At 43.8% G+C, this 25,000-nt stretch overlaps 1 protein-coding gene across 1 annotated transcript in view; it reads left to right on the top strand.

Annotated features, from left to right (window-relative positions):
* The window catches only part of LOC112102628 (EF-hand calcium-binding domain-containing protein 6-like), a 77,971-nt gene that overhangs the window by 43,168 nt on the left and 9,803 nt on the right, over nucleotides 1-25,000 (top strand). Inside the window, exons 5-7 of the mRNA XM_029910616.1 lie at nucleotides 20,602-20,743; nucleotides 22,416-22,540; nucleotides 23,031-23,274. Coding sequence (XP_029766476.1) covers nucleotides 20,602-20,743; nucleotides 22,416-22,540; nucleotides 23,031-23,274 — 511 coding nt within the window. The remainder of the gene's footprint in view (nucleotides 1-20,601; nucleotides 20,744-22,415; nucleotides 22,541-23,030; nucleotides 23,275-25,000) is intronic.

Raw genomic sequence — 25,000 nt, 5'->3', positions numbered from 1 at the left:
TTTTTTGTGGTAGAACCTTGTTGTAAAGTAAATGCCTTTAAATATCTATTCCTTTAGCTCAAGTTTTTTAATTAGTTGACTAGGGCTAGCTAATTTGCTGTGCAGTCTGGAGATTATTTCAATGCTGGTTCTTAATTATCAGACTCAGTCCCAGTGATTCTGGAAATAAACTCAACTTTTATCAAGAGACACTTCCTCTCTAGGAGTAAGAGATTAATGAAGGAATGGTTTAGACACTTCTGCTAGCAAAGATGGCCCACTAGCCAGCACTGTATGCAGCACTTCTGCAATATACACTGCTCATCATCAAGTATACACATAAGATGTTTCCCTTGAGATGTTCCATTAATCCTATTTGTAGAAGTAAAAGATCATTTCTTTATGTGCTGATACATAGTTCTGTACTTGAGATATGCACCAAACAAATGTCAGTATACTTTTAGGGCTTGATCCAACTCCCACCGAAGTCAAGGGAAGCCTTTCCGTTGGATTAAGTGGGAGTTGGATGAGGCATTAAATAATGTAAAGTTCCTTTTATTATCACATTCTTTCTATACCAGATCTTAGTTCTTTACTGCATGAAAAACATCAAATATAATAATTATTTCACCCTGTAGCATCATATAAAACAAAATACTTGCCCTGGAAGAAATAGCACTCACACAACATATTTAAATTCCATGGGAGAACTATAGGATTTCCAACACGGCTAAGTACCCACAACTCCATTTAACATCAGTAGAACTGGAGATGTTCTGCACTACTGAAAATCAGGCAGTCTATTTTTAATTGCCTTTTTGTTTAGTGCCTGTAGTTGAATCTTGTGGCATGTGTCATAGGTAACGTGTTATTTATTTATTCGTTATATGAGCAGGGAAAAACATTTGGTAATATTTTAAGTTGCAGGACACAAATATCATGTATGCTTTCATATTAATGGTTGGTCATTTAATTACAAGATGAGCACTGTGTAGTGGGATATCTATTGCCAGGGTGTAAATTTCTTGAGCCTGATTCTGCCATTTTTGATTTCAGTGGGGCTATTTGTGGAGTAAAGTACATTTCAATGTGAGCAAGGGTGGCAGAATCTGGCCCAAAGGGCATATAAGATTATTTCTGTCTTATAGAATGGAGGTTATATGGTAATTACAGGAAGCCATAATTGTGTAGGTTCCGGTTATTCTCTTCCAAGAAGTCCTGCTTAATGAATTACTACATATGGAAAGACTGTTGACATGGTTTTGACTCTGTAATTTAAAAGATCACTGCATATTATAATAATCATACAATTTGAAGTAGACTCTCCCCTACCATACCATATAGCTCACGGTTTAATCTAACACCATAGATGGGGCAAATCATATGCCTCTGGCTCATGGGAGAAGGCTTTGAAATCAGAAAGGGGCAAATTCTACACAGCCGAAGGATCCATGGGGAAATCGAGCTCCAGTCCTGGGGCCTCTCCTCATTATACTACTTGATCCCTTCTGTGATCTGGCAACATTGTGATCATTCAGGAATCATGCCACCAATGGCTCCCTTCTGGTGTCTGTGCAGTAACCCCATCTAAAATAGTGAGTATGGAAGGCATGGTTCAGTGCTTAATGCTGTGAGGAGTATTATCTTCCACAAGCTTTTCTGGTAATATTTATGCTCGGTTTGGAGGGGAGTAAGATTCACAGAGTGGCATTTCCTGGCTCAGCCCCCCCTTCCAGCCTAACATCCAGCACAAGCTCACCGCGTTCATACAGACAGAGGCTTCATGGGGCATAGATCATCCCTTTCCACTGCTTTCAGGGCCTTTCTGACTCTACCTGCTCATCTTTATGTCCTTTCTCCTGGCACAGGGGAGCATTTGGCCAAGTACAAAAGGACCGTATATATTCAGATCTACCAGCTTACAAGTGGGCAGAGCATCCAAAGATCTAGATACAACTCCTTGAAATACCCAACAGGAATAGTAAATACTGTTAATTGTAGGACATTCCTAATATTTTAACATTCCTTTTTGTTTTTGAAACGTGACAGGATTTAGCATCCTTTTCATTGTCACTGCTCCATTAATGAAGCGGTGTTATATAAATAAGTGGAGAGGTTCCCACCTAAGAGAGGGACCCATCAATTTCCATATTTAAGAGGTCAGGCTCTCAGTGGATGAAAATTCCACTAGGCATTGACTCTGTTGATGGAGCAAGTGCATATAAAATAGTTCATGCCTCAACTCTGGCTGAGCTATCCTGGGATTCAGTCTTTGGAAGTCTTCAGCATACAGTGTTTTCAGTAAATATAGATCCGGGGTGACCAACCTGTGGCTCTGGAGCCACATGTGGCTCTTCAGAAGTTAATATGCGGCTTCTTGTATTAGGCACTGACTCCGGGGCTGGAGCTACAGGCGCCAACTTTCCAGTGTGCTGGGGGGTGCTCACTGCTCAACCCCTGGGTCTGCCACAGGCCCTGTCCTCACTCTACCCCTTCCCGCCTCCTTCCCTTAGCCTGCCATGCCCTCGTTCCTTCCCCCCCGCCCCGAGCCTCCTGCACACCACGAAACAACTGATTGGGAGGGAGGGGGAGGCTCTGGGAGCGGAGGGGAGATGCTGATGTAGGGGCTGCTGACATATTACTGTGGCTCTTTTGAAATGTACATTGGTAAATTCTGGCTCCTTCTCAGGCTCAGGTTGGCCACCCCTGATATAGATCAAGTGGCCCAGTAACATGCCTGAAGATTCTTTTGTGCATGACCTTCTCTATTTTGAGGTAAGCACAGCACACCAAAATAGGTTTACATTTTCATTCTTTCCTTCTTCCAGATTAAGCACCTGATTCTGAGAGGTGCTGTTTATTATTAAATGTTTGTATTATCGTAGCATCCAGAGTTGTGCCCCATTGTGCTAGGTACTGCACAAACTCCTGGTAAAACACAGTCCCTGCCCCAGTGCTTATAATCCAATTTAAGACGATGTAACAAGTGAGTGTAAGAATAGTAAGGAAAAGGGGATGGAGTACGAGGGTAACAGCAATAATATTTTGTTGTTAGATAAGGTAGCTATGTGTAAAACTGGATATTTCCAAAATTTCTCTCTCTCTCTCTCTGACTATATAGATATATCTCTTCTTGCTCTGATGCCCCCTTTGCAGCTATATTGTGTGTGCATATGCAGCATATACAGTGTACACACACACACAATGTGCTGTATATACAACACAGCAGCAAAAGGGGCATCACAGCAAAGGGATTTGAAGTAGGACATGGGAGTGACTTTACAGATTAGTTCAGGAAAGCCATTCCATGCATAAAGAGTGGAATGGAAGAAGGCAAAAGACAGACAAGTTAAATGAGAGCAGAGGCCCTTTACTCAGGATTGGGCCCACAATGTGGAAGACTTAAAAAATCACATACAACTTTGTCTTAGTCTGGCAAGTTTTTGTGATGAGTGACAGAATTAAGCCAAGAGCTTTTTCTTTTTGGGTCAAATTCACTCCTGTGTGTAGCGTAACAGTAGGTCCATATACTACCAAATCCCACTAAAACTTTTTAAATAGGACTTATGTGGGACTGGAGTAATACATGGCCTTTTGCTAGGTTCTTTTTAAACAGCTGGGACATTTCTCCCTTTCTAAACAGCTGAGAATATAAAGGAGTGTGTTAACTTTGGACTTCACTTATAAAGAGGGTTTGGTCTGGGACAACTGGTTTGTGTACATATGCAGTTTCTGCCAGGGAGGTTCTAGTATTTTGATGTTAATAGCGAAATAAGATGAGGCCTTTTTTCCTGTACTGTGCATAATAAAATGGCCATTTCAGTCATCACCCCCTGTTGTATTAAAGGGATCCAAAGTAAGCTTGCAGGCAGGGATTCCAACAGGTAAGAGTACTTTGATTTTAAGTAAATTTCACAGCCATTTGGCTCTCAGGCCTTGCCAAAGCTACACTGAACTAATAGCTTCCTTGACCATTTCAGTAACAACTGATGCCTTCAAAACTTCCTTTCCTGGCCTTGAAATAGGTCCAAAATAGAACTCCTAATTCCATGGGATTGCTGGTGTTGATCCATTTAATTATTTTAACACTGGAGTCTGTTTCACCTTTATTAAAATTTCACTGTCAAGCGTTTACCAGCTTTGTTCCTATATTTACAATACCTTTGACTGAGATGTCTAAGACTTTTAAACATATGCTTTAAACAGCAGACAGTCAGCTCTGACATTTCTTAGAAATCTTTTCAGAAGGCCATGTGGAATAGTTCTAATCCGGGAAGAGCCCCTGACTCACTGTGTGATCTGACAGAGTGACATATCACTTGACCTCAGTCCCACCAGCTGTAAAACTAGGTAGAAAAGTAGGGCCCTTACAGAAAAGCAGATGATGCATTTGAGCAGAGATTTCTTGGATAAATAAATTACAAATCCTACTCCTTGTCCTCTCTCTTTTCCCCCTCCCCCCCCAAAAAAACTGATAGTAAGTTTTAAGCAAGAATTTGAATTGCAATTTTTCCATTTTATTTGTACTGTGCAATGAACTTCTTTTTGCAGAGTAAGGAAATGTTATGCAGTGACCCTGTAAAAGTTATTTTAAGGTGCAACAGAACACACAAGGAACAGTTTTTTGCTGATGATCTGACCAAGTTAGCAATTTCAGATTCACTTATTTTTGCCTGAATGAAAGCAGAAGCAAAGGGGAAGTATGGCTAGAGTTCTGTATAGACAAAAATATCACAGTCCATGAAATCAAATTCTGCTGGTTATTGCCCGAGAGGAAAAGAGGCATAGTTTTAATAGGAGAAGCAATGATATCGAAGTTACAAGACATGTAGCTAGTTCGTAAATTTGAAGAAATATTGTGAAAGACTGAAGTTCTGGGCATTTCGCTGCAGGCGGCGCAATATCTCCTCTACACCCAGATGACTAAAACACTGTGGTTTGACTTGGCCTTTAGTAAATGTTGTGGCTTGGCTAGGTAGAATCAGGTCTGTTATCTTAGTACTGCATTTTTATAATTCATCTATGAATCATTGACACTCCCAGTTGTAGAATAAACGCTGGCCAGAGTTATAAATGGATCCACACAGCTATGGAGGCTGACAAGCATAAAGCTCTTTCAGACATGAATAACATACTTCCCCTGCAAAGTGGAAATGGATGTCACAACTTGGTAAGACTAGTTTTATTTAACTCTTTTTGAAATTCTTCTCTTTTTTTAATTCAAACAGAAGCAGCACAGCTTTTCCAACCTGTTCTTAATCTGTGAGATGAGTTTCTGGAGAAGTACAATAGCATTGTAAGGACCTTTTCTGTGAGAGGGCCAATGGTCTGTTCAATAGTAAAAGAAATTATATGCAGTTCAGCCAGATCTGTTTCTAAGTAAGGTGATCTATTAAAAGTACTGTAGTTGGAACAGCAGCCTTCTCCTCTGCCAAATCTTTTGACATTGACATTACCAAGTGTTTAGATTCCAGCTATCATGTGTCTAAGGATAACTTTAAACAGGAGTCCTTCTCACCAGCCGTCCAGGGCACTCGGCTGTTAACTTTTATTTTCCATCTTTTATTTAACTGAAAACTCTTCATCTTAACTAAGACACAGCCTTTAAAAATAATGGGCCAGATCTTGCAGTGCAAAACAACTGGAAAGCTGCCCTGGAAGGGCAGCTGGATATTCCCCTTGCACAGGAGATTTTTTAGGTGGAGTAAGCTGGCATCACTGGCCCTATGCCAACTACCCCTCCCCCAAACCTCTCTCCCCCAGAGTAGGGAGATAACTGGGAGTTGAAGGGGTCGTGACCAGATGGAGTGGGGCTCCAATGAGTCTGGGCTGGTGGAATGACCCTGTTTCAGCTGGCAAAAATTAGATCAGCCCTAAGCCTGCTATAACTTGTGCCAGAGGCTGGTTTTGGCCCTGGCTGCCCTGAGGATTGGAGGGGACAAATAGCAGCTCCTAACCCCTTTCCCCAAGTGTGCGTAGTGTGGCTCAGGCATATCTGAGAACCTGGTCCCATGTGCCTATTGCCATGTACTAAGGACTAATGTGAGAACAGGTTAAAAATGAAGATCAGGACATAAAAACAGTGACTTCCCTCTTCCATCCTATAATAAAACTTATCTTACACAATAACCTCTACTCATGCAGTCTGACACAAGTGTTCCGCTGTCCAAACTGCCCTGCACTGCTAGCTTTCCTGAGCCATTGGGTGCCAGTGTCTGAGTACTCTAGGAATGGTTGGTGAAATGTGTCAGGCAAGTCTGATATAGAAATAGAAACACAACAGAACCTCCTGTTCTCCAGTGTATCTTCCCCAAACACCTTTCTCTGCCCTTCTATTATCTGAAACTAGAAATAAACCTGAGCCACTAAGTTCCGGTCTGGAGCCAAAGCACCCCAATGTTCTGGCTTTAGTCCAGCCCATTATCAAAATAGGATTTTGGATTTGAGTTTACCCAAAGTTTTGGAATGTTAATAATTTACCCATGGTTCATGTCTGGGCCTTTCTCTACTAATAATCCTACAAATCATAACCTACTTCCCCTCATTCTCAGCTACCTCAACATAAACCAACCCAACCAGAGGCTAAAGCAAATATGGATAATCCAGGTAAAGAAAAATCGCCTCTCATGGTATAGAAATTTGCCTGGTCACTAACCCCTATCTAAGGGCATGGTGATCCTATCCACATCCTGTTAACCAGTGTCAGCAAATAAAGGGTGCTTATGAATTGGTGCAAAAAAATTAAAGGGCCATTGTTAACATTATTGTGTTTTCTGGCTTTGCTTGAAGAAAACGAGCATAAAGACAAGTATGGCACAGCAGGGACCCTGCACAGAAAGACAGTGCCCCCCCTCTAGCCTTCCTGTGCCTTAACTCCTTCAGCATCATCAGACCAGTGATTAACTCCCTTAGCTGTTAATACATGACAAATATAAATATTATCGGCCGAAAACTGCTCTCAGTTACATGGGGACAACTCCCATCAAAGCCACTGACAGTGGTACCCTTGTAACTTGGAATAGGAGTTGTCCCTAGTTATTAAAAATCAATTAATTAGCTCTGCACTGATAATGCTTAGATTATTACAACTGGACAATTTTTTTTTTAAATCAAATTTAATTTTCACCAGTGACACTGTTAATTTTTTTAATTCCACTCGGCTTGGAACATTAAATTAATCACTTTCACTTTTTTGTTTCAAAACATCAGAGGATAGTTTAGATCTTTTTAATAAATATGTTTTCATTTATTTATCTTCATTTCATACTGTTTTGTTAACTTGATGTTGAATCTCTAGCAAGGCTTTCAGTGTTTCATAGAGAAGAAAAGAACATTCTGTGTCACTGGAATGCATGTGATACCTGATTTCTGCTATGTTGTTATCTCGCTCTAGTTTTTTCAGTCTGAGAAAGTGACTAAGATCCATCTGTGTGATCTTTAGCTTCTTGTATTATGTAAAAATGACTTCCAGTGATCATAAAATCATAGACGATAGGGCTAGAAAAGGACTCTTGGGTCATGTAGTGTGACTTTCTGAATTGTGCAGGACATTTAATTGCACATTCCCACTCTGTCTAATGTAATCTGGATTGAGTACCTTCAGCAACAATATCTCAATAGCCAGTGAGACAGTCAGCTCTCTCCATTTACACCCTAGTCTATTCTAATGCATACACTGTGATAAGCAAATTTTCCTATTGATTAGTGTGAACATTTTCATATTTTACTTTTAGCTTATTACTCTTTGTTAAATGTCTGATGCAAATAAGCCCTTCCTTCCAAAAATTATTTCCTTGATGTGCCTTTTAGACTGTGCTAGAGTATTCTTTAAACAAACAAACACACATTGACTTCAGGGGTTAATAGATTCCTTGTAGAATAATCTTCCTCCTGCAGACCTTTTCAGGTGTTTAGGTTCTGGTGTTGTCCAGCCAAATGGTTCCTGATCATGGAATTTCTTTTTCCTGTCTTTCCTTAAAAAAGGCTAGGAAAGTCCTTCAAAGGAAGCCTGTACTGTGCATGTGTCTTAGCTTTCTGATTCACTGCTTCTTTCCCTAAAACGAACCTAAAGAAGGCTGTGTTTCTGGATTAAAAACAAAACATACAGTACATGGCTACTGACTAAGTTATTATATTTCTTCTAAGGTATGTATTTTATCTTCCAGAGAGGCAGATCCTCAAATGCAACTTGAAGAGTACTTGGCACAGCTGAAGGGTGGTGGTGCAAAGGTGCCCCTTATGCTCCTCTGTACTGGTTCTGTGCTGAAGGTTGCCTTACACTGCACAAACTATCTAAATCCTCTTTTCCCATCTACACCCTGTAACAGGGTCGCGACTCCGCCCCCGTCTTCTTCCTTCCCAGAACCTCCCAGACACCACCTGGTGTACCCTCAGTGAAAGTTTATTTAAATTTCCCTCCATCAATATCACCACAGTCCCCCAAGCTCTCCCCTGTTTACAATATTTGCTGAGCTTTAAGCTTTCTCAGCAGGGGAACAGAGGTCTCCCTACTCTGAGGCCTCTGTATGACAAGGCTCAGCTAGCCCCCTTATTAGTAGAGACAGGCTCAGAGCTGAACCCCAGGTAAATAACCAAAACAACCCTCCTACATTTGGAGAATGTTCAGCTTGTATGATTAGGCACTCAAAGAGTCAGATAGTAACAGTTCAGATAGCATCTATTTCCTTCCTTCCTTCCTGTATCAGCCCTGGGCTAATGGGGTTAGTTTTTACCCCACCCAGCCCACCAGCCTGAGGAGATAATTGCCCCCAATCAGCTTCTCCTGGGGCCCTAATCAGCATTGAAGTGATTAGAGTGCAAGCTCACCGACTCACTCCTGGCACTCTGTCACACACCCCTACTCCAGCAGTTGGGAGGGGGTGGGGTCGGTTCAGCGCCACTTTCTACTGGCAGAGTGGCACAAAGCATCTGAAGTCTGGCCCAAAATATGAAAGTCAAAAAAGATATATTGGACTATTCTGACCATGAAAATGTTAAATATATCAACCCCCCTGCCCTGTATCTAAGGCCTGGTCTACACTAGGCTTTTATGTCGACTTTAGCGCCGTTATATCGAATTAACCCTGCACCCGTCCACACCAGGAAGCCATTTAGTTCGACATAAAGCTCTCTTTAAATCGATTTCTGTAATCCTCCCCAACGAGAGGAGTAGCGCTAAATTCGACATGGCCATATCGAATTAGGCTAGGTGTGGATGGAAATCGACGGTAATAGCTCCGGGAGCTATCCCACAGTGCACCACTCTGTTGACGCTCTGGACAGCAGTCCGAGCTCGGATGCTCTGACCAGCCACACCCCCGGGAAAATTTGAATTCATTTTCATTTTCCTGTCTGGGCAGTTTGAATCTCAGTTCCTCTTTGGACATCGAGGGGAGCTCAGCAGCAGTGGCAACTATGCAGAGCTCTCCAGCAGAGATGGCCGTGCAATCCAATAGAAAGAGGGCCCCAGCATGGACTGATCGGGAAGTCTTGGATCTCATCGCAGTGTGGGGCGATGAGTCCGTGCTTTCAGAGCTGCGCTCCAAAAGAAGGAATGCTAAGATCTACGAGAAGATCTCCAAAGCCATGGCAGAGAGAGGCTACAGCCGGGATGCAACGCAGTGCCGCGTGAAAATCAAGGAGCTGAGACAAGGCTACCAAAAAACCAAAGAGGCTAACGGACGCTCCGGATCCCAGCCCCACACATCCCGTTTCTACGAGGCACTGCATTCCATCCTGGGAGCGGCCGCCACCACTACCCCACCCCTGACCGTGGACTCCGAGGATGGGATCATGTCGGACATGACAGCGGACGGGGAAGAGGAGGAAGGAGATGAGGAGGACGAGGCAGTCGACAGCGCTGGCACCGCTGATTTCCCCGACAGCCAGGAGCTCTTCATCACCCTTACCGAGATCCCCTACCAACCGTCCCCATCCCTTACCCCGGACACAGAATCAGGGGACGGATCAAGCAGTAAGTGCTGTAAACATGTAAACATTTATTTAAAACAGAACGGTAATATTTATACTATTAACAATGTATATTTATAAAAGTGCTGTAAACTAGTAAAAAAATAATCAGGTACAAAACAGGAATATTTACAAAGGTAACAAATGGGTTTTGCATGATTTCTCTGTCTTAGGCTCTTCTCAATTTAGTCCCAAGTATTTTAAAAAAATTTCACAATGTCCGTTACTACATGATTCCCAGGCCCAAGACGCTCCACTCCAAAGTCCCAGTGCACCTACGCGAAAATCCGGTCAATGTGGCCGGGGATCGACGAGAAATCCTCGTAGGAGAACTCCTCGTAGGTCTCGTGGAGGTAGAGCTCAAGCCTGTTGATCAGGTTCCGGGGTAGGGCGATCTTAGTGGGCCCTCCGTGGTAGCAGACATGTCCCCTCCATGCCACAATCAGGTACTCGGGGATCATGGCCCGACATAGCATGGCGGCATACGGCCCCGGTTTCTGCATGCTTTCCCGCAGCATGCGTTCTCTCTGGGTGTCCGGGATCCTCAGGAGGGTGATGTCGCTCATGACGCCCTGCTTTGAATTAGGGAGGGGACTGTTAGTATTGGGACTGCTTTACAGCCACGCGGTGGAGGGAGAGGGGCAGCATACAGGGATCTTTCCCTGGGACAGCCGCGAGGGGGTGGGACAGGGGCAGAGTTGATGCTGTCCTGATTGCTGGCAGCAGAGACTGGCATTGCTTTCAATGTGAAAGGAGGCCAGTGCTACAGCTGGAGTTTTAAGCAGCCACAAGTCTGCGGCTTACCATTATTGCCCGCTCCAGAAGTTCAGGTCTCCAGCCACAGTTCTCTGAACACTCCAAGACCTCCGCAAGTCCACAGGCACTGAAGGCGACGGCCGAAAATTCGACCTTGTCCTGAGTGCGCATGTGAGAGGTTCAGTGCATGGTCTTGTTCACAGAGAAAGACTAGGTTCTTTGTATACAATTTCATTTATCTGTCTCAGGAATTCACTCCCTTTTTAAAATTCACACAGACACATCTGCGACTGTCTCCCAACCCAGCCTGTCAGCACACTCCCAGAGGCTAGCGCAGATTAGGCGGAGGAAGAAGAAGACGCGTGAAGACATGTTCACAGAACTAATGGGCTGCTCCCGAGCCCAGGCAGCCCAGCAGACACAGTGGAGGGAGAACTTGTCACAAATGCACCGAGCAGTCATGGAACGGGAGGAGAGGTGGCGTCAGGAGGACCAACAGGCTACTGAAAAGCTGCTTGGACTAATGAGGGAGCAAACGGACACGCTCCGGCGCCTTGTGGATGTTCTGCAAGACCGGAGGCAGGAGGACAGAGCCCCGCTGCAGTCTATCTGTAACCGCCCTCACCCGCCACCAAGTCCCACACCACCCTCACCCAAAGTCCAAAGAAGGAGGGGCGGCAAGGGCCGTTAAAACTTTCAATCAACCCCTGCAGACTGCTCTAGCAGTAGAAGGCTGACATTCCCCAAAATTTCATAAGTCCTTTCCTACCCACCTCACACAAGCCCCCGTCCAAGTTTCACCCCCCACGTTTCATGTCTGGTTCGCAATAAAATGTTTGTTTCTGTTCATTACTGTTTCGGTCAGGTTCTTTTGAGGGAGAGTCTGTCTGGAGGGGGGGAAGGGGCTTGGTAATTGGACAGGACAGTCACCTTTAGCAGGCTACAGAGGCGGGGTCAGGTCCAGCATCAGGACACATACACAGTGCAGTCACTGGTTACCCTGGTCAGTCTGGGAGGTGCTTTTCATGTTTTGGGGGGGGGGGGGGTTGCTCTGTGACTTTGTGGCGGGGGAGGGCAGTTACAGATCTTATGCAGCGGTCCTTATCCTGGCTCACAGATCCACGCAGCAGGGGATCTGTAACCCTACCCCCCCTGCCAGAAAGTCACATAGCCGACACATACACACAGTCCCCCCCAGGAGTGCTGGCAGGCTCCATTGAAATAACCAGTCCACCAGTGCGGAGCCTGTCATTCCGGGAGTTTAGAAGTATCATTTGCATCAGAACACTAAACCCGCCCCCCGCCACAGTCTGCGTCCCCGGTTTAAAATATTCCCGCGAAAACAGCAATACAGACAACGGTGTTCATTAAAAAATCGAAATGATTTTATTTTTTGGGAAGGGGAAGGGGGTGAAGGTTGTATGTAACTGGAGAGGATAGTCAAAATGGACTGGGTAAAGAAACGGGGGCAGGTTCAGCTTTTCTGTCCACAAACTGAAAAGTCACTGGTTGCCCTGCTCACTCAGGAACCTAGCTTTCAAAGCCTCCCGGATGCACAGGGCGTCCCGCTGGGATCTTCTAATGGCCCGGCTGTCTGGCTGGACGTAATCAGCAGCCAGGCTATTTGCCTCTAGCTCCCACCCCGCCATAAAGGTCTCCCCCTTGCTCTCACACAGGTTGTGGAGCACACAGCAAGCTGCAATAACGATGGGGATATTGGTTTCACTGAGATCACAGCGAGTGAGTAAGCTTCTCCATCTCCCTTTGAGACGGCCAAAAGCACACTCCACCACCATTCTGCACTTGCTCAGACGGTAGTTGAAGAGTTCTTTTTCTGTGTCCAGGGCGCCAGTATAGGGCTTCATGAGCCAGGGCATTAGCGGGTAGGCTGGGTCCCCGAGGATGACTGTAGGCATCTCCACATCCCCAAGAGTTATTTTGTGGTCTGGGAAGTAAATACCTTCCTGCAGCCGTCTAAACAGACCAGAGTTCCTGAACACGCGAGCGTCATGAACCTTGCCCGGCCATCCGACGTAGATGTTTGTAAACCGTCCCCGATGGTCCACCAGTGCTTGCAGCACCATTGAAAAGTAGCCCTTTCTATTGATGTACTGGCTGGCCTGGTGGTCCGGTCCCAGGATAGGGATGTGAGTCCCATCTATAGCCCCACCGCAGTTTGGGAATCCCATCGCGGCAAAGCCATCTATGATGACCTGCGCGTTTCCCAGGGTCACTACCTTTGGGAGCAGTACCTTGACGATTGCCTTGGCTACTTGCATGACAACAACCCCCACGGTAGATTTGCCCACACCAAAGTGGTTCGCGACTGACCGGTAGCTGTCCGGCGTTGCAAGCTTCCAGAGGGCTATGGCCACTCGCTTCTGGACAGTGAGGGCTGCTCGCATGCGGGTGTCCTTGCGCTTCAGGGCAGGGGACAGCAACTCACAAAGTTCGAGGAAAGTCCCCTTCCGCATGCGAAAGTTTCGCAGCCACTGGGATTCATCCCAGACCTGAAGCACTATACGGTCCCACCAGTCCGTGCTTGTTTCCCGGGCCCAGAATCGCCGTTCAACAAAATCCACATGCCCCATTGCCAACGTCATGTCCTGGGCGCTGGGGCTCGTGGTTTCTGACAGCTCTGTGCCACTCTCCGACTTCAGGCTCTCACGGCGGTGCCGTAGCCTCCTCGCCCGATTTCTCTGCATCTGCCTCAGGGAAAGGTGTATGATAAGCTGCGAGGTGTTGAGAACGGCCACAAGTGCAGCGATGGTCGCAGCGTGATCCATGATCGCAGTGCTGTGGCGTCCGCGCTGTCACTGACCAGAAAAGTGCGCGAACTGATTTCCCGCCGGCGCTTTCATGGAGGGAGGGAGGGCGTTAGTGACGGACGGATGACGACAAATTTTTTTTACCCAGAAGGCATTGGCGGCTCGACCCAGAATTCCGATGGGCAGCGGGGACTGCGGGAACTGTGGGATAGCTGCCCACAGTGCACCGCTTCCAATATCGACGCTCGCCCCGTTAGTGTGGACTCACAAAGTCGAATTACTGTCCTTAGTGTGTCCTTAGTGTGGACACACACGTTCGACTTTGCAATATCGATTCCACATATTCGATTTAAGTAAAATCGAATTACCCTCGTAGTGTAGACATACCCTAAGGGTGTATGATACTGTAGTGTTTGAAAACTCATATGTGGTCATGAGATGCTATGTTCTTATGTTTGCACCAAAAGACATTCTATCAAGATGACAATTACTGCTAGTTGAGACTCCTGTGTCCTTTTTGATCACTGTTATGGAATATCCATATTCCACTGAGTAACACCTATGTAGCTAAGGTTATAGAAAAATGTATAATATATTATTTTAAAAATAGGTATATAATTGTTAAATTAAAGACTTAAATTAAATTAAAACAAAGGTATGAGTTAGTTTTGTACATGCAATCTGAACTTTGTCACTACCTGGCTGTTTGAATGCCTAATCATGCAATCTGAACGTTCTCCAAATGTAGGAGGGTAGTTTTGTTTATTTACTTATTGGTATATGGAATAACTATTTAGTTTTGTGAGGTATTCTTCCATCATCTCTTTGGTAACAACCATGTGTTCTTGGGCCTCACCCACGGTCCTTTGCATTATGTCCCCTTTACCTTTAGCCTTTTTGTTGAAAACTGAGTAACAGTAGGTAGTATCTATACTATTTTACTGATTTTTATTGTTTATTCTTCTTTCTTACTAAATAGCACTCCTGATTCTTTCCTTACTTATCTTTTTCTCTGGATTTATTTGGAGGAACCTTATTTTGCTTTAACTCCTTTAAGATAACATAATTGCCTAGGCTTGTTTGTCCTGGTTACTTTATCACTTGTATGCTATGGTTTATTTACTTCTTTCAAGATCACCTTTTTTCATTTCCTGTATAATTCTGTTTTCTGTTTCAGTTCCTTGCTAACTTTTGTTACCCATATTTTTCCTTGGGAGCTCATTATGCTTTGGGCTCTTAGTATTGTGTCCTTTTGAAATGCCTGTCAGTCTTCTTGCAGCTAGTACTTTTCCCATTTACCCTCCTTTTATTTTCCTTATGTTAATGTTTGTCTTACAAAATGGTAGTGTCTTAGTATGACAACCCACTACTTAACCTTTCTCCCTATCCTAAATTCAGTTAACTTAAACTGTATGAGCAAACTGGAGTCTTTTTCCAATCCCGTCAGAACTCAGAAGCAGGATATTTGTGACCTAGTTATTACAGACTTCTGGTTTCTACAGATTAAGGCCCCAATCCTGCAGACATTTAAGCCTGTGCTTTAACTGTACATATGTGCATAGTACCATTGAAGTCAATATGATATTCACGTGCACAGTTAAGCGTGTGTGTAAGTGTTTTTGCAGCACTCAGCCTAACTCTTGAAGTTTTCACATACATCACAAGGAACAAGTGGCCACAAGTTAAGGTGTAGACTTTATTAATTCACCAGCCAATGATTAATTAATTTCACTTCAAGTACAACATTCCCAAATATCCCATGACTTCTAGTTCCACTTCCTTGTGAGTTAATATCAAATCCAGGATCAGATCACCTCTGGTACTGTCTTTTCCCTTTCATGTTATAGAAAAGTACAGTGTTGTTAAATTTTGACGGCCTGGGCTGTGGAGTTCTGGCTGGTTTCAAGCACTGTGAGGCCAGAATTTAAACCAATCACTATATTTCCAAATGCTGTTCCTATAGAAAATGTAAAATAATAATTATAAATCAATAATACTTAGCTTTTATCTAGCATTTATCATCAGTATATCTCAAATTGTTTTACAAAGGGGGTAAATATCATTATCCCCATTCACAGATGTGAAAGCTGAAGCAGAGAAAAGGTCATCCAGGTCAGTGGCTCAGGTCCAGGTCTCCTGAATCGAAGTCCAGTGTCTTATCCACTGGGCAACACTGCTTCCCCTAGAAACAGATCATTAAGAATTGAAACAAAAAATTAAGTTATAGGATATTCGGCATTTAATAGTAATGAACCATACAGGGCACCTATTTTGAGCCCAATCTTAGAGCTTGTCTTCACTACTGGGGAGATCGACGCTGCTGCAATCAATGCAGCAGGTGTCAATTTAGCGGGTCTAGTGAAGGCCCGCTAAATCGATGGCAGAGTACTCTCCAGTTGACCCCCATACTCCAGCTCCCCGAGAAGAGTAAGGGAAGTTGACCGGAGAGTGTCCCCCATCAACACAGCGCTATGAAGACAGTAGGGTAAGTCGACCTAAGTTACACTACTCCAGCTATGTGAATAACGTAGCTGGAGTTGATGTAGCTTAGTCATCTTACCACAGTGTCTTACTATACCGTCTCGATGGGAGACGCTCTCCGGTCGACTTCCCTTACTCTTCTTGGGGAGCTGGAGTACCGGGGTCGACCGGAGAGCGCTCTGACGTTGATTTAACATGTCTTCACTAGACCCACTAAATTGGCACCCACTGCATCGATTGCAGCAACGTCGATCTCCCCAGTAGTGAAGACCAGCCCACACATGCTTAGAATGTCACCAGCAAAACACACTGAGATTAGTGGGTTGTGTGGGTGAAATCCTAAAGCTTGTATTGGGAAGATGTTAGCCTCCTGAGTGTGTGTGAATAGGTGCTGGTGTTTACACCCGCCAAGAGTAGCTAAAGGTGGGGGGACCCCTTTGGTAAATTTACACCCCAGAATTTCCAACCTCACTGACATCAGCATGTTCCTGGAACATGAGCACTATTTTACAAAATCTCTTTATGACTGGGCCTTCGGTATCTGCAGTTGCTGGAAAAGCATCTATTGAACTGTTTGCTAGTGTAAATGGGCAAAACTCCACTGAAGTCTGGGGACTCCTTTGTTCCATACTGTGCCAGGGGCTGACTCCAGTATTGGGGAGCTGCAAAGATGGCATAAATCTGCCTTTGAACCCCATCTCCTTCTTGTCCTGTGTTGAGCCCAGCTCAGAGAATTCAAGCCCATAATTTCATTGCACCACCCATTAGCCAAAACTTGCTAATGATGTTGGCAGAGCTAATAGCTCGCCGTGTGTTCATATTTACTACTGGCGGATAAATGACATGTAGAAGCAGGAAATGAGGTTAGATTTCGAAATTGACTTTTGCTAGATAAGGCTTCTGCGCTGTAAGAATCTGATTTTGTTTCTGTGATTAATCCAATTTTATGCAGAGCTTTGCAGATTTAGGGTATGTCTAAACTGCAGAAAAGAGATGTGCGCTTAACATGGGTTAGCTACCTGTATTAGCTGACTTCAGTTAAAATAGCAGTTAAGACTCAGCAACTTGGTGTTTAACTTGCTAGCAGCTTGAATTAAAGCCTATAGGGAAGCTTAGGGTCGAACTTGAGAATCCTTTTTGTATAATAGACCCTTCTAAATAAATGCATGGCAGGGTTTGTTTGCCTTTGAAAAGTGTCTACTGTGTAGATATTATAGCTCCTTTTCATATTGCTGGTTAATAAACTTTACCTATTATTAGTGACCTATAATAATGATTACAACTCTTGTAGAGGCCAAAGTTATACACATAAACACTCACACAAATCTGTGGCTCATGCAGCAGCCATTTTTCATGCAGAAATGTGAATTTTTGCACATGCAGTAGGTGTAGCACTTTTTTTGGAGGTGCAACACAGGCACCCGTGTTTGAAAAGTTGGCCCCCAAAGCCCCATTGATTTCAGTAGGATTTTGTGTTGTAACACCAAGACAGTTTCCTAGGATGCAATGCAGAGTGTTGTTAATGTTCATTAATGGCTAAATCCTGTATTCTGTATGTTGAATGTGTGGAAGTTTCAGTAACAAAAGACTGTTAAATAAGGGCTAGGATTTTGCTCTAACAGAATACGTTTGATGAATGAGAAGCAGTTATCCTGCTATACACAATATCACATCAAAGCATATTACAGAAAATCTGGCTCAAGCTCAACAGGTTCTGCAATGCACCATTTAGTGCACGGTACTCTGACAGCGTATATAATAGTGTAACATCTCAGAAGGCTCCTTGACAGATTGCAAGGGTTTCAGAAGACAAATAGCAATAGGACTATTGGCATTTTTACTGATTTAATTCAATCCCTCAAATAAAATGTTGAGTTAATATTTTAGTGATAAGCAGGGCTCTTAGGTGCCCAAGGTTTTCAGGTGAGTCCTGGAAATTTTGGCCATGAGCCTTAAATTTAATATTTAATAGTATGGGAAAATATCACACTGTTTAGTGGCCTCATTACCATCTATTCCTCTTAGTTTGACATAGAGACATTTATTTTGGGATGATGGTGAAAGCTCTGAGAATGACCAAAACATGGGAAATATTTTGAGAGAAGCAGGCAAATGTGTTGCATGCCTTATTGCTCTTTATAAGCCTGCATCTCTGCTTAAATTCAGGTGAGATTTCAGTTCTCGTTGGGCAGTGCAGTTTTACAAACTCTGACACCAGCTATTGACATTTGCCGTGATGAGCCATCTCTTATTAGTACTTTCAACTCTTGGGGGATTTAATTAAGAGATTTACTTACCAGGCACATTCAAACTCCAAATATTTCTCTACAGAAGGACACACAACCAGCAGGACTTCCCATCACAGGGCATTAACTGATGTGATGCTATCGTTTTCAATATGTGTAACTTCTTGCCTTCAACCCCCATGCTGAGTTCTTGTGTTCCTTTTTTCCCCAGGGTCATGTCCTACACAGAATCCCCACTGTGACTTTGCTCTTCTGGGTCAACAGCAACATGAGATGACAATTTTCGCCCTTTATTATTATTTGTCTAAACTTGGAGAAAAATAAGATTCCTATCTATTACATCTTCAGGTTTCAACTTACAGGAGGCAGGGTGGAATATAAAGACTGACCTGCTTCAAGTCTTTAGACCTCCTGTGCCTTTAAGAGAGGGGTAGCAAGGATGGTATCTGAGCTGGCTCTATAGCTTTCACAGATTGTAGCTGTTTTCTTCCAAATAGTAAACATGTGATCTGAAGAGTGGCTGGCAAAGGCTTCTTATATTTCTTCTAATGGCAGCACTGGAAATATTTCATGCATATATAAGCATCCATGTAAACAACTGTTGTTTCCTGCAACTATTGTAAGTTTCAGTAAAACTTATTAAGTACTGTTTCTCTTTCTTTTTTTTTGAAAAAAGAAAAAGCCTGCATTTTCTTCTGTTTCCCAAGAGGCTTTTTATCGGTTTAAATCAACTAGGGATTTTTCACATATTGACATAAGCATTCATTTGCTAATTTGCTGGACATTAAACTGCACGGAGCCTCCCCCAGCGTTCTTGAATGAGACTGAAATACTTGGGTACTTAGTGCTGCTCAGTCGCCACATCATTCCAAGAACACATATGGTTTTTCCTCCTCTATCTCCTAGATAAAAGTCACTGTTTGATCGCCTTAAGGAAAAGAATGAGTTAAATGGACCAATATTCTAGCCTTGGCTCTAAAACTGGGCCTTTTCAGAAACTCCTCAGCACCTGCAGCAGCGAGGTCATTTGCACATACATAAATAAATAAATTAACAATGAATAAATAATTTAATCCCACCACACAATGCCACCTTGCAGATTTGATCCTTTGCTCCCAGTGAATTTGTCTATTCCTAATTCTTTTTGATAAAGTCCTCAGATACTTGCTGACTGTCAGGCTAATTTTCTTATTGTTTTCGCTTGATTAGTTCTGTATGACCTAAGGTCGCCCCTAAAATCCACATCTCTCGTGAAGACTCCGAAAGGCCTTCTTTTTTTCAAAGGGATGGAAAGTGCCTGCCATTTCTCCGGACAAAAGCCTGGAAGGTTTTCAGTTATTAGCCTCCTGAAGCAGCCCTTTCGCTCACCCAAGCGCAAAAAAAACTCATTAGGGGGCACCTTTCTTTCTGGCCTCTTTATCTAATGCATGTAGGGTTTACGTATGTCAAGTTTTTCAGGTCTTGGATGGATTTGGACTGTCTCCCCTTTAACCCTGCTGGTGTAGCTGTGCCCACCATGTAGGTTGCCTATATCTCTGTGTTCTAAACTGTCTTGAGAATCTTGATGTTTTTAAAATCTATTTTACAGCCTGCTATGTGGTAAATGACACACATTTCGAGAAATGCACTCGGTGAAGGTGACACTGCACAGTTAGAAAGTCAGGACAGGTTGCCAGTCACTGGTGGAGGTTCTGTCTCGACTCTCAGCATTTTTCACTTTGGGATTTATTTTTCTGAAAGCTTTTTGTATCTGAGTTTTAGTCACGCAACTCCTGTTAAAGCCAAGGGGATTTGCATGGCTAAAACCCTGCACCTCACTTTGAAAATGCACCTAGTCTGGGTTAGATTGTGCCCTGCCCCATTGATCCCAGCACAGGGGCCAAGCCCACATACAGTCCTTGTGCTTGGCTAAGAGCAGTGGCTGTGTGAGGCTAAATGCACAACACATCCTGGAGCTCCCACTGGGGAAAGTATAAAGCACAAGCCACCCCTTTCAGGTACACTGCGTGTGGACTTTGCCCTCGTGTATGCCCTGCAGGGGTAGCAGGCACTCTCCCGGGCTTATGCATGGTGTAAATCAGGCTGGCATTTGGCCAACTGTATTATCCATGAAAACCATACAATGAAATATACAGCAATGCAATGCTTATATTTACCCCTTTAAGAACAACATAGCATGAAGCCGTATTGGCGGGTAGATACAGACTAACACGGCTACCCCCTGATACTTGATAGGTGGGTAGTACTATGAAATAGTTGTGCTGGCTCCCCCTCGTTGGACATTTTCCTGGATTTGGACACATTGACAAGGGGGCAGGCAGGGCCCTAGGATTAACTTTCTTGTAAGACATCAGTGGATGATGGGGCAAGAGGCAGGCTAAATGAACAGTCTTCTCTTTCAGCAGAGGGTTGCCTAGTCTCTTTGACGAGAAATCTGTTACAAATTCTATGTGTGAGCCTAACGAAGACAAAGATGGGCAGAAACAGAAAGAAAATATCCCTAACCAGAAAGTGAAATACACCTGTGGAAGAACTCCAAGGCAGGTACAGGCAACACACACACAACCCGTTATTGTAACCCTACTTTTTTTTTTTTTTCTGGAGAGCACCTTATAGAATCATAGAAAAGTAGGGCTGGAAGGGCCCTCAAGAAGTCAATAATTAACTGATGCTTATCCTGATCTGACCCCTTTTTGATCAAAATTCTGCAAGAAGCCTATGAACTGTATTCTGGATGGCAGCCAAGAACCACCTGTCCTAGTTGTCCCAACTTCAGAGGCATAGTCTAGCCTCCGCACTGGGTTTATGAAACCCAGTGGTTTGTCCTTAGGTCCTCCCTAGTTTCACTACAGACTGGGCAGTGTGGACGAGTTTCTTCCATCCTGTCTTTATTGTGGTGACAATAGATTCAGTTACCCACACAGGAATGCATGTGTGCCTACACAGAGCTGCCATTTCGAATGGGCCAAAATGTGCTCGAGATGCAAAGGTATAAATCCTGGAGTAATTTCACTGGAATCAGTGGTGTACGCCTGGATTTATAGCCATGCAAATGAGAGCAAAATGTAGGCCCCATCTTATTTGCCTGTAAAATGCCATACACACCTATGGTACTATATAAATAATAATAAGAGCAAACATTCTACAGAACCTCCTCTGCACATTAAAATGGTGTTGTGGGGTAGGGGGAAAAGTCAGAGGTTGTGGTCCACAGACTCACTGATCAAGACACAGCCACTGTGCATCCTGCTAACCCCTGATCCTATAAACACTTATGAATATTCTCATGAATAAAATTAAGCAACTCATGTGCATAAAGTTAAATATGTGTGTAAGACAGTAGTTTTCAACCTGTGGTTCACGAACCTCTGGGCGTCTTCAGACTATGTCTAAGATTTCCAAAGGGGTCCGTATGTCCATTTGAAATGTTTTAATGGTCCACAAATGAAAAAAGGTTGAAAACCACTGGGGTAAGTGTTTGCAAGATCAGGGCCATAGTTTGTAATACTGTTGCTCCTGGCACAAGTCATCTGTATGGGAACTCATGGCCAGCCAGAATACAGAGAAAAATAATACAAATTGAAGTTGAGGAGACTAGTCCATAAATAAAATGAAGGAAATAAATTCTCATGTAAATGTTTGCTGGACTGAGCCCTGTGTCACTTTAATTTGATAGAATGAATGAGGAAGTAAGAGAGAAAATAATTAGTGCTGGAAAGCTGTAGACATAATTTACCTAGAGCTCTCCAAGGGACATCATAAAGTTATTACACATGAAAATTAGATACAAAACTGGAGATATGGGACAATTACTAAAGTAACAAGTGTATAGGAGTATAGAATGCACAGTCCAACTTAAACCAAGATTTCCCATTCAATAGCAGCCTGCTCTAGCTGCTAAGCAGTTGGAGTGGGTATTTGTGTAGATGTTAAGATATTTGCCAGTTGAATAGCTGTAAAATTCATGTAACTCTTAATTGTACTTGGGTTTCCATGCTCAGTGGAAAAGTCCTGAGACTGCATCCTGTCTAATAACATAATTCCTGTGAATTCTGGAGGGAATAGTGAAATCATGCTGTTGTGAGACCGTAGTCACCAATGACTAGAGAACTCCTTGTTTGAAAGAAAAACTCCAGGAGACATTTGTATTAGGATAATTACAAATAAAGTCTCTCTGTTTATAAACCTTCACACCTATCTCCTTTTCCCCCCCAAGCTGTTCAAGATTATTAAGAGCTTGCTAAATAAACGCTACCAAGCAATAGAGAAAGAGTTTGAAGAGTTAGATGAAATGAACTCCCGGCGCCTCACTCAGGAGACTATGTACCTTCTCTTGAAGCGGTAAGAAGACTGGCTTCTGAGGCTTCTGGGAAGACTTGGGGCTAGATCCTTGGCTGATGGTGACTTCCATGGAATTACACTCATTTCCACCAGCTGAAGACCTGGGGTGCTGGAACAATGTGTATAGTGGGGGTGCTGAGAGCCATTGAACCAAACTGTAAACCCTGTATATAATGGAAACTACTTCAAAGCAGGGGGTGCTGCAGCATCCTCCACACCCCTAGTTCCAGCACCTGTGCCAAGAGGGTTTTTTCCAGCAAGCAATAACAATCTTTCATCATTTTACCATTCTGCTATCGCTTAGTGTAGAGCTGAAGTCCTTCCTCAGCAAAACTCCCAATGGCGTCAATGACCGCACTGGAAGTTTGCTGAGTAAGCACTTTGAGATTTGGCCAGTACACAGAATAACTTTCTGCTTTTCTTCTTACTAGTTATTATACTATTGTTGCTAGTGTCATTACATTTGTCTCTTTCAATGTTTTGATTCAAGGTTTGACATCCAACCTGAAATAACTCGAGGTGAAATCCGCAGGCTGTGGGAAACTTTAATTACAAATCAGGACAATACCCTTGACTTCATGGAGTTCGTGAGACACTTTGGATACTCCCCCAGCTCTTCGTGTTTCCCCAATGCAAAGATTAGTCCACCCAGAAAAGGGGACAATAACTTCAGGCTGTGTTCTAAAAAGCTCAGCTGTGATTCTGACATACTGGTGGACAGGGTGCGAGCAAAAGTAAGCTATTCCAGTTTAAAGAAGTAATGCCAGCTGAGACTAAATTCCAGCAGTGTGTGTAGTTACTTTATTCTTAAAATATAAAGAAAATTGGTAAATTGTGACTTAAATTCCAAAGTAGGCATCTAGTGCATGATCAGAATTCTGCAAACTTTTTTCTTTGAAATGCATGATGTTGAGTTTTATGTGTACTGAGAAAAAATTATAAAATTAACACTACCCACCAACCAAACAGAATTATGATGTGTTTAAAGGAAAGCACAGCCCAGAACCTTTTTTTCTAATAAAAGGAAACAAAATATTTGTGTGGGATAGGTTGCAAATGGATTGTGTTTGTGTGCACAGTATCTATTTGTGATGGGAAGTCAGGTTTAAGGTTCCTGCATGGAAATGCAGAGATGCTGTGCTGGCTCATGCTGGCAGCCAGACCAGATAGGTTTCATTACCTTTAACTTAGGAAAACACAAGGTGGACAATTTTCAAGGCAAGAGGGGAGCCAAAGGTGGGACAAGAGGTCTTGCGAGGTCAAACTCTAGAAACAGCCAACTCAGGAGGAAGCTTGGGCTATAGTTTGTGTGTACTTAAGTTAAGAATAAAGAAAATCCAGGAATGGTGGGGTAAAGCTGGGATTGAGTATTGGATACTACTCTAGGGGGTATGTGTTGGGGCTGGGGTGAAGACTGCCCATTCACACTATTTCTTAGTGCAGGGGTGGCCAATCTGTGGCTCTGGAGCCTCATGCGGCTCTTCAGAAGTTAATATGCGGCTTCTTGTATAGGCACCAACTCCGGGGCTGGAGCTACAGGCGCCAACTTTCCAATGTGCGGGGGGGTGCTCACTGCTCAACCCCTGGCTCTGCCACAGGCCCTGCCCCCACTCAACCCCTTGCCGCCCTCTCCCCTGAGACTGCCATGCCCTCGCTCCTCCCCCTCTCCCCCAGAGCCTCCTGCACACCATGAAACAGCTGATCAGGAGGTGTGGGGAGGGAGGAGGAGGTGCTGACTGGCGGGGCTGCGGGTAGGCGGGAGGCTCTGGGAGTGGGGTGGGGGGAGCTGGAGTATTACTGTGGCTCTTTGGCAATGTACATTGGTAAATTCTGGTTCCTTCTCAGGCTCAGGTTGGCCACCCCTGTTTTAGTGCCAGAGCACTGTGGGACCAAAGGCCCAAGTTATGTGATCTTTCTTGCTATGGAGAAGAGCTGGAAATTGTACAAGTACTATCCAGAGTAAATCAGCAATATGATTGGGATGGTTGAGGCCACAAAGGTTCCATATCATTTCCTCCACACACCGAAATGTGGAATTTGCATTCAAATGTATTTTTTTAACTTTGCATTCATGGTGGGTGTGGTAAATGCCGGACTGGTGAGATGGCCAGACTCTGCATCATCTTTCATAAACCACAGACAGGGTGTTGATGAGCCTGTTACCACTGCCTTCCTTGAATACCCTCTCCATATTGTGAAACAAAGGTATATGCTTAATAGGGGGTTGGAGCTGACTGGGATCATCTTACAGCCTGGCACCTGTAGGCACTGAGCTGTCATATAGGTGAGGATGGGGGAGTACCCTCCTTTTTTTGCCTTTCACCTTTCCCCTGCAGATCCATGGGTTTGCCCTCGCCCTCCACCACTAAATTTAAAAAGAATGTGTTGTCCTGACAATTGTTATTCCATCGGGGCAACTCATGTCTCTCCAGCCAGAGGGCATATCAGTTGGAAACTCTG

Source organism: Terrapene carolina, unplaced genomic scaffold (genome assembly GCF_002925995.2).
Source record: "Terrapene carolina triunguis isolate 2854851 unplaced genomic scaffold, T_m_triunguis-2.0 Scaffold66, whole genome shotgun sequence".
Taxonomy (NCBI): domain Eukaryota; kingdom Metazoa; phylum Chordata; order Testudines; family Emydidae; genus Terrapene; species Terrapene triunguis.
This window is presented reverse-complemented; position numbering and strand designations above follow the sequence as displayed.